The sequence below is a fragment of the Cebidichthys violaceus genome, unplaced genomic scaffold (genome assembly GCF_023349555.1).
Source record: "Cebidichthys violaceus isolate CVI_PGR_0920_01 unplaced genomic scaffold, fCebVio1.0.p SCAF_30, whole genome shotgun sequence".
In the NCBI taxonomy this organism is placed as follows: Eukaryota; Metazoa; Chordata; class Actinopteri; order Perciformes; family Stichaeidae; genus Cebidichthys; species Cebidichthys violaceus.
In genome coordinates this window covers 2,244,043-2,254,042 of record NW_027176484.1, presented here as the reverse complement: position 1 = coordinate 2,254,042, position 10,000 = coordinate 2,244,043, and the positions used below count along the sequence as shown (strand labels likewise).

The 10,000-nt window shown below is 43.6% G+C and overlaps 1 protein-coding gene across 4 annotated transcripts in view; it reads left to right on the top strand.

The window, feature by feature from the left end:
* ppip5k1a (diphosphoinositol pentakisphosphate kinase 1a) overlaps nucleotides 1–10,000 on the top strand; it is a 32,243-nt gene that overhangs the window by 11,197 nt on the left and 11,046 nt on the right. For 2 of the 4 annotated variants that reach the window (XM_068724430.1, XM_068724428.1), the window contains exons 14-26: nucleotides 157–242; nucleotides 462–587; nucleotides 677–798; nucleotides 1,619–1,801; nucleotides 2,567–2,708; nucleotides 3,408–3,631; nucleotides 4,325–4,452; nucleotides 4,534–4,648; nucleotides 4,787–4,894; nucleotides 5,069–5,197; nucleotides 5,350–5,481; nucleotides 5,987–6,080; nucleotides 8,232–8,357. In XM_068724430.1, coding sequence (XP_068580531.1) covers nucleotides 157–242; nucleotides 462–587; nucleotides 677–798; nucleotides 1,619–1,801; nucleotides 2,567–2,708; nucleotides 3,408–3,631; nucleotides 4,325–4,452; nucleotides 4,534–4,648; nucleotides 4,787–4,894; nucleotides 5,069–5,197; nucleotides 5,350–5,481; nucleotides 5,987–6,080; nucleotides 8,232–8,357 — 1,715 coding nt within the window. The remainder of the gene's footprint in view (nucleotides 1–156; nucleotides 243–461; nucleotides 588–676; nucleotides 799–1,618; nucleotides 1,802–2,566; nucleotides 2,709–3,407; nucleotides 3,632–4,324; nucleotides 4,453–4,533; nucleotides 4,649–4,786; nucleotides 4,895–5,068; nucleotides 5,198–5,349; nucleotides 5,482–5,986; nucleotides 6,081–8,231; nucleotides 8,358–10,000) is intronic. The other 2 variants (XM_068724429.1, XM_068724431.1) reach the window with 2 other exon arrangements.

The following is a 10,000-nucleotide window of genomic DNA, read 5'->3' as shown; positions in this document are numbered from 1 at the left end:
ACATCCTGGTCCTGTTTCTTCACCAGTAAACACGGTTAGTCGTCTAATCCTCAGTAGTAACGGCCCCCATGTTGTGAGGCTTACAATCGTGTTTATCCATCAACAGCTTTCTCTTTTTTTATTGACTCCACTTTTTTATTTTCTTGCCAATAAAAGGTACGGCCATTTCTCTGGGATCAACAGAAAAGTGCAACTAACCTACCTGCCCCATGGGCAGCCCAAAACCTCAAGTGAGGAAGAAGGTAGGACGATATTAAGGCTTTTTCTTGTGTTGTTAATCTCTTACTATCAAATAGTATGTTTTCAAGTTTGAGCTGGCCAACTGAAGAGTGTGTGTGTGTGTGTGTGTGTGTGTGTGTGTGTGTGTGTGTGTGTGTGTGTGTGTGTGTGTGTGTGTGTGTGTGTGTGTGTGTGTGTGTGTGTGTGTGTGTGTGTGTGTGTGTTTTCGTTTTCGTTTTCAGACACGCGTAAGGAGGGTCCATCTCTGCTGCTGGTGCTGAAGTGGGGAGGAGAGCTGACTCCTGCTGGCAGAGTTCAGGCGGAGGAGCTGGGGAGGGCCTTCCGCTGCATGTACCCCGGAGGTCAAGGTGTGAGAGAGAGACACACACACACACACTGGTTTTGAGTAACTTCGTAAAGCAGCGGGATCCTCGTCTGTTGCCTCTGATCTTTGTAGGAGACTACGCTGGATTTCCGGGCTGCGGCTTGCTCCGCTTACACAGCACCTACAGACACGACCTGAAGATCTACGCGTCCGACGAAGGCAGAGTGCAGATGACGGCCGCGGCTTTCGCAAAGGTAGGCGGGTATTCTGAGAGCTCCGCACCAGAGAGACGTTTCTGGACTGTCGCTGTGTTTCATCGGTACAAAACGAAAAGGATTCAACGTGTGTTCAGCTGTTCTTTGAAGTTTGTTTCAAGCAGCTACATATTTTAACCGCAGTTACAGGACGTTAATATTTATGTTTACAGAAATGTCCACAGCTGTGTGAGAATTGACAGAAAACACAGTGTGTTTTAATAAACCAGCTGGAGTCATCTTCTCGGTTAAATAGAGGGAAAACAGCGCCACCTGCAGACTTTCACATGACATTAAAAAAAACAAACAAAGGCGAGAGATTCTCAGAGGAAAGCGCAAAAAATGATATTTTACAAAAGCACGGCCATCCAGACGATAAATACTAGGTGCTGGACGGAAGAACGTGTAAAACATACTAGATAATGCTCCCGTTACAATATATTTAATAGACTCCGGTGATGTTTTCAAAGCACTTCTTCAGAAAAGGAAGGCGACCTTCTACGAGCTAGTTATGTTTTCCTTTCAGAGATGAGAGAGGACCGCTGAGTGATGTCCACTGCTGTGAAGTGAAACTAAAATGTGTTTATGTAGCGTAGAAATGACTGTCAAAGTCACAAATGCATCATGCTGTTTGGTACAACAGCACAAACAGCTGTCATCTGTGCGATAGCCTCACTGATGAATTATATGTTGGCACAAACGATTTCACAGATTTCACACTTCATTGTGTGTGTGTGTGTGTGTGTGTGTGTGTGTGTGTGTGTGTGTGTGTGTGTGTGTGTGTGTGTGTGTGTGTGTGTGTGTGTGTGTGTGTGTGTAGGGTCTGCTGGCTCTGGAGGGAGAGCTGACACCCATCCTGGTGCAGATGGTGAAGAGCGCCAACATGAACGGGCTGCTGGACAACGACAGCGACTCGCTGAGCAGCTGCCAGCACCGCGTCAAGGCCCGACTCCACGAGATCCTGCAGAAGGACCGGGACTTCACCGACGAGGACTTCGACAGGGTGAGTAGAGGGCTAAACTTCAGTCTGCTTTGTGAGGGGGCGTGAGGAATACAAAAAAAACATCACTTGCACAATTTTGGAAATATGACGGAGATAAATAATATCACAGAGCACGACGAGGCCGAAAAAACCCCACTGGGCTTATTTGAAGCCTCCACCTAAATAATAACAATACTTCATCAAAAAGACAGACAACATGAGCGTGTGCTTGTGTTTGTTTGGGGGATATTGGTTTACACACCTGTGTTAACTCCTAACCAATAGTAATGCTACAAATACAATAACTAAGAGATCTGATGTAGATTCTTTTAGCTGTTTAAAATACGTCCACAGCAGTACTTTGTTTTTCTCCTGTCTGGTTCTATAAACTCATCTACTCTTAACATACACATCCAAGTGTATTTTGACTGTTTCCCACAGTAATAGTGGGACTGAGATGATGATATGTAGAGACAGCGGGTTGATATCTCCTTTGATCGCTGAGGATTACTGACCTGTTCTAATGAAAGCAGAAAGGATCGACTCTCTTGAGCTAACTGTCTGCAGATTAATTATGTGTCTTCATGTGGCTCAGGTAAATCCAATGACAAAGGTTCCGCAGCCTTTTGAGCTCTTTGTAAAGTGAAAGCAGCCAGTATTGATTTTATTCAAATGTGGCTTTTTATTAAACACCTTTTTGTGTGTGTGTGTGTGTGTGTGTGTGTGTGTGTGTGTGTGTGTGTGTGTGTGTGTGTGTGTGTGTGTGTGTGTGTGTGTGTGACACAGCTGGCCCCAACTTGCAGTGCCTCTTTGGTGAATTCAATGAAGATAGTCCAGAACCCGGTGGCCACATGTGACCAGGTCTACGCCCTCATTCAGAGCCTCACCTCCCAGATCCGCACAAGGATGGAGGACCCCAAGTCAGCCGGTGAGCGAGAAATCCTCTGTTGGCCTTTGGAATAGGCCAACAGAGGATCAGTATACCACTGCCTAGTGGTTTACAGCCCCTATTATACGGAGACATTTTGGTTCCATGTGCGCAGGTTTTAAGATTTTAGTTTTTTGTGTCTTTCTGGGCTCGTGGACTTAAACGTTGTTCATCATCGCGCTTGGCGCCGTAACGCGAGCCTCCGAGAGGACCGGCGAGCTCCGAGCACGCGTGCTGCATTCTCCGAAACGCCAGAGTGCGTACAAACGAATCAAAAAAGACGACGAGTGTAACTCATAGATGTGCCCAAAGACTGTAGGTTTGACGCAGTAAACTAGCCTCCACAGTGACTCAATCTCATACTCATGGACTACTTTATTGCCTTTGTGCAAACCCTGTAAAGAAACAAGTCAAGTATTAAAAGCATTATAAAGAAACAAAGCTTGACTATCCTGTAAACTATTTGATTTGGCTGCAAAATATTTACTCAAATGTAGATTTTTCAGACCTCCTGTTTCTAAAGCATCTAAAAAAAACGAATTGGCCTTCTTTGTCCCCAGACATGTGAATAGTGCTTTTACGCCACGCGCAAATTTACAGAAAGTCAGAGGTTGGACTAACTCGAGCCGACATAATAAATGGATGATGCTTCCAAAGCCGATGATCGATGGTGTTAAATAACCTCGTCTCTCTCACCAGACCTGCAGCTGTACCACAGCGAGACTCTGGAGCTGATGCTGCAGCGCTGGTCCAAACTGGAGAGAGACTTCCGCATGAAGAACGGCCGCTACGACATCAGCAAAATACCGGACATCTACGACTGCGTGAAGTACGACGTCATCCACAACGCCACGCTGGGCCTGGAGGACACGCTGGAGCTGTTCAGGCTGTCTCGAGCTGTGGCTGACATCGTCATCCCACAGGTGAGGAGGAGGAGGAGGAGGAGGCAGGGAAGAAGGGGGAGGACGGAGGATGAGGCAGGGGAGAAGTGGGAGGAAGAGGAGGAGGAAGGGAAGAAATGGGAGGAGGAGGAAGAGAAGGAGGAAGGGGAGGAAGAGGAGGAGGAAGGATGGAAGAAAGGAGGGAGGATGAGGCAGGGGAGAAGGGGGAGGAGGAGGGGGAAGAGTGAGGAGGAGGAGGAGGAGGAGGAGGCAGTGGAAGGGGAGAGGAGGAAGAGGAGGGAGGAGGGGGAAGAGGAGGAGGAAGGAGGAGGGGCAAGGGGAAGAGGAGGAGGCAGGGGAGAAGGAGGAAGAGGAAGAGTGAGGAGGAGAAGTAGGAGGCGGGGGGGAGGAGGCAGGAGGAAGAGGAGTGAGGAGAAGGCAGGGGAGGAGGAGTAGGAGGGGAAGAAGGGGGTGGGGGAAGAGAAGGAGGAGGAGGTGGTTGTGGTGGTGGAGGGAGGAGGAGGGGGGAAGAGGAGGAAGGAGGAAGTTCAGGTAGAGAGGAGATGGTTGTTACATCTGGTCGACTGCAAAGAAACATTTTTAAAGATAGTTTCCGTCTTTTGTTTCAATATTGAAGACATAGAGAAGGAAAGCTCAGTGGCTAGATATTTATAGATCAACTTTAATTCTTTAAAGATTTGTTTTAATTAATATATTTGTCTTCTTTGTTTCAAGGAATATGGCATTAATCGAGTGGAGAAACTGGACATAGCATATGCCCACTGCCTCCCACTGGTGAGAAAGATCCAGCTGGACCTGCAGAGGACCCACGAGGACGAGTCCGTCAACAAACTGCACCCTCTGTGAGGAAATAGAAAGGCTGTGTCGATGGGAAGACGCGATGCAAAATGTTTGGACTGACGGTACCACTTCTTCTTCTTCAGGTACTCTCGAGGTGTGATGTCTCCGGGGCGCCACGTCAGGACGCGGTTATATTTCACCAGTGAGAGTCACGTTCACTCCCTGCTCAGCATTTTCCGTTACGGAGGTTTGCTTGACGTAAGCGGTCGAACATCAGTCCTGCAGAACGGTAGATGTTTCCTCAGATGGGGGTAGAAGTTGGAACTTTTATTGATGTGTGTGTGTGTGTGTGTGTGTGTGTGTGTGTGTGTGTGTGTGTGTGTGTGTGTGTGTCAGGAGGAGAAGGACCAGCAGTGGAAGCGTGCCATGGATTACCTCAGTGCTGTCTCTGAACTCAACTACATGACTCAGATTGTCATCATGCTGTACGAGGACAACAATAAGGTAGCGTGTTTGTTTTGCAGACTATAGTTAAAATAAAAAGACAGCCAAGTCACCAAAAAAACAATTTTGACGGTCCCGAAATCAGAGTGTATATAAATAAACTTGTGCAGCAGGAGATTAGAAATGGTATTGGAACATTTAACGTCTCTAACGTCTTCGTCGTTCCCCCTAAAGGACATCTCCTCCGAGGAGCGCTTCCACGTGGAGCTTCACTTCAGCCCCGGAGTCAAAGGCGTCGAGGAGGAGGAGAACGCACCGACCGGCTTCGGCTTCAGGCCCGCTTCTGCAGAGGTAGCGCGGCAGGTAGAATCCCATTCCAGTGTTTTTCACCGTGTTGTTGTCCCGCAGATTGCAGCATACATATTCTCTCTCTCTCTCTCTCTCTCTCTCTCTCTCTCTCTCTCTCTCTCTCTCTCTCTCTGTCTCTCTGTCTCTCTGTCTCTCTGCTCGGACAGAAACAGACCGACCCCGGCAGCCTGGAGGACCTCTCGCGAGATGAGACCGACCGCGCCTTGCCGCTGTCTGAGCCAATCACCATTCAGAGGAGGTCGCCGCTCATACGCAATCAAAAGACCGGATCCATGGAGGTAGGAAGAAGCAGACTAATACACCACACTCTAGGCCGGTACCAATAGTTCATTTCAGGTCATTGACGTTCAAATTCTGAATCAAGATTTGAATGCTGCACGGCTTCTTCTTCATTCTGTTTAAACAGCAACCTCCTCCCCACATGCACCTGGATTAAAGTCTAGACGTCATTTAAATGATGGTAAAGCCATCTCGTTACCAAAATCATTTTCTTTCATTGTGGACTTGAAGAGTTTTGTTCTTGAAAACACTACAAAGCATCAAATCAAGTTTAGCTGTTGTGTTTGTTTATTTACTTTTATAATCAGTATATTTTATAGACCCAGAGCTTCTTCTTCTGTGGTTTTGGCCTCTCCCCTTGTCCGAGGGCATATTTTATTTATTTATTTATTATTTTATACAGTCGTGAAGCCTTGTTACCGCTGTCTGAGGGTTGTGTGTGTGTGTGTGTGTGTGTGTGTGCGTGTGCGTGCGTGCGTGCGTGTGTGTGTGTGTTTTCACCAGGTTCTGTCAGAGACATCGTCCTCAAAAGTCGGCAGTTATCGCCTCTTCTCGTTGTGCTCGCGTCAATCCCCCGAGATGAAACAAAGTGGATTAGGTACGTGTCATAATGCACCGTTTCATTCTGTGTATAGACCTCATCACTGCCACTGTATTATATATATAACTCTTCAGTCTCATTGAAAACAATCACAAATAGCCGCCCCAGGCTGCTAGAACAGGCTGTCTGATGAGTGAGATACATTTGCCTGTTTTTGAAGAAAACTGGTCTCTAAATATCAGGTACTGACTCATGATAATAATGGTGGATACATTTCATACCTTTTTTGGGATCTAAATCAAAAAAAATCTGACAATATTCCAGTTTTGTAACTGTTGGTCCAAGTTTCCAGGACTGAGTCCTTCTGTAATAACTTTTTGCATGGAGCATCTCCATTTTAGTTTTAGTGTTGATATCAACGCGGTGGTTAGTCTTATGTCTAGCAGATGAGCCCAGAAATCAACTGTGAAATTGTTTTCCACTCATGTGAACTAAATGCGATGTTACTCATCAAATATGTGAACCAGTGGCGTGTTCAGAGACTCAACTGAGGCGTTGAATTCTTTGCAGAGTTAAAGTCTTAACATTTCACTGCCTCCTCTTTCCCCGACAGTAGGCCTCAAATCATTTCCCCAATCAGCATTATCTGGATATAATTGCTCTGCAGGCTGTTTGGTGGTTCGTTTGTTTTTATCAGCGTCTTTTCAGAGGGACGTGTGTTGAATTATATCGAGCACATATTCAGTGCTGCAGGCTCAGATGTCTTAAACCATCAGAGATGCACGTCACGTTTTGGTTTCAGTCCTTCAAACACCACCTTTGGGAGGCGCCATTTTTACGCTTGTCGTTCAACCGTCTCACAGAATGACAAAGTCCCCTCATAGTCTATCTAGTCGATCTAATTCTGTTGCTTTTCCCTTTATTTCCTCTTTCCATTCTACTCTTTAGCGCTCTCTGTTTGGACAAACTAATGTCAAAAAGCACTCTGGGAAATGTAGTCATTTTAATACCATTTAATGTCACTGATATAATAATATGATAGCATAATAATAATAAAAATGCACCGTTTCAAAGAGCATTTCACTTTTAATTATACATTCAGACATTGGAATTGAATTGTAAAAAACTATTAGCATTTACTAAATAAATAAAAATAAATAAATCCACACAACCAAAATAAATTAATAAAACAGACTCTCGTACTCTGGTAACAAAAATGGGAGAGTTGTAGAGAAAACCCTGCTGTTTATTGTGGCATCATGTTGGCTAAAATGTTGTTGTGGATGTAAGTCAACGGGCAATATGAATTAGGTGATGTCCATATATCGCACGATAAGTCGATAACGTAAAAAGGATTGTGGCGATGTCCATATATCGCACGATAAGTCGATAACGTAAAAAGGATTGAGGCGATGTCCATATATCGTACGATAAGTCGATAACGTAAAAAGGATTGAGGCGATGTCCATATATCGTACGATAAGTCGATAACGTAAAAATGATTGAGTAGATGTCCTTATATCGTACGATAAGTCGATAACGTAAAAATAATTGAGGTAATGTCATATATCGTACGATAAGTCGATAACGTAAAAAAGATTGAGACGATGTCCTTACATCGTACGATAAGTCGATAACGTAAAAAAGATTGAGGCGATGTCCATATATCGTACGATAAGTCGATAACGTAAAAAAGATTGAGGCGATGTCCATATATCGTACGATAATTCGATAACGTAATAATGATTGAGGCGATGTCCTTATATTGTACGATAAGTCGATAACGTAAAAAATGATTGAGGTGATGTCATATATCGTACAATAAGTCGATAATGTAAAAATGATTGAGGGCATATTACGGTGACAGGGCTAACAATAAATTATAAAATAGCACTTAATGCATTTAATGTCTCACAAATGGATATCAGAAAAAGTGTGAAGGGGGTGGATTGTTTTTTCCTGTTGGCTTCGATGCAGGACATTAAAATCTTTCTTCTTCCTTCCTCTGGTGAGGAGGACCAATGAGGAGACAGCTGTTGGTATGAGATGCATGGTTTCCTGTGTCTGTCTGTCTCTGTCTTTCTCTCTGTCTCTCTCTCTCTCTCTCTCTGTCTCTCTCTGAATAGTTGTTTGAGTAACAGCATGATATGTAGTAATGACTAACCCCCCCCCCCCCCCCCCCCCCCCCCCACCCACCCACCCTCGCAGGCTCTCAGTGCGCCGGGCTCTTCAGCACCACTGTCCTAGGGGGGTCCTCTAGCGCCCCCAACCTGCAGGACTACGCGCGCGCGCATCGCAAAAAATTCTCCACCGGCAGTCTGTCCTACAAAGACGGTACGTGTTTGAGACCGCGCTCCTATCACAAGAAACCTGCACAGGGCAACAGCAGATCAGTGGCTCACACATTCCCTCTCAGTCCTGCTACACGTAAAGGTGTGTGTGTGTGTGTGTGTGTGTGTGTGTGTGTGTGTGTGTGTGTGTGTGTGTGTGTGTGTGTGTGTGTGTGTGTGTGTGTGTGTGTGTTTAGTCTGAACAAGTGTCGCTTATAGTAGCTAGAGTTTGTGCTAAAACAGCAGCAGTAGAACTTATTTGGACTGGAAGAATGTGTGAGAAAAGGGAATAAACATCATGTATATACATATATATATATATATATATATATATATATATATATATATATATATATATATATATATATGTATTTAACAGTTCTAGTAACGTCTGTTTTCTTAGACTCCATAATTCATTCTTGCCACCAAACCCACGCGATTTTTTTTCCATCTTTTTTTTTTTCTTTCTCGTTTTATTTTGTTTTTCAGCAGCTTGTATACATGCTGCCTCAGGCCCAATATAGACTTCATGTGTAATATGTGGGAAGGCCACAGCAGGAAATGTGGCCACGAGAATAGCACACGTCACAACGGGGTCATCAAGTCGGTGTCGTACAGTCGAGTAACTGGAGCGCTTGGTTCGTAGCGGAGTTACTGAGACTTTGGTTGTTTGTTTTTTTGTCAACTGCAGCGTCGATGTAACTCGTCATCATTAGACCAGTCAGCATTGTTTCAGTCTGAGATTCTATCGAAAGCTTTTTGACTTTAAAAGCTACTGCTTGTATGAAGCAGCTGCTCATTAGTACGTGTCCATTAACTTCCCCTCATTCTCCAAAGATCCTCATCATCCTCCTCTTCCGATGTTTTTGTTGTTATTTTTCTGCATGGTCCGCGGCTGCGCTGACTTCCTGTTGCAGTTTGTTCAGTGGTTGTAGAGTGGTTGTAGAGGAAATATGCAACCAGGTTTATTTCACAGCCAGTTGAAAGTACTCAAAGTCAAAGAACTGGAGACGTTTTCACATGACTGACTACATGTTTACATGCACTCTGGCATTCCACTAATATTCCCAATATGTCAAATATGCGTGGACGTGGGATTCACCGGTGATGAGGGAGGATGCGGCACCGGGTCGTTTTACGTTAAATCGGAAATTATGCAAGACTAAACGGGAATATTAGTGGAATATTCATCTTCAGTAGAAATGTAAACAGCTTATTAGGAATAAGGGCAACAGCCAGAGTATTTGATGCATGTAAACAACAAACATTGGTGGTACCTCAGAGAGAAACCTGATGATCTATTATATATATATATATATATATATATATATATATATATATATATATATATATATATATATATATATATATATATATATATATATATATATATATATATATAATAGATCATGTGTGATGTGTGTATATGTATATATGTGTGTATATGTATATATATATATACACATATATATACACATATATATATGTATATATATATATATATATATATACACACACACATGTATATGTATATGTATGTATATATATATGTATGTATGTATGTATATATATAGATATATCTATATATATATATATATATATATATATATATATATATATATATATATAGATATATATATGTATATA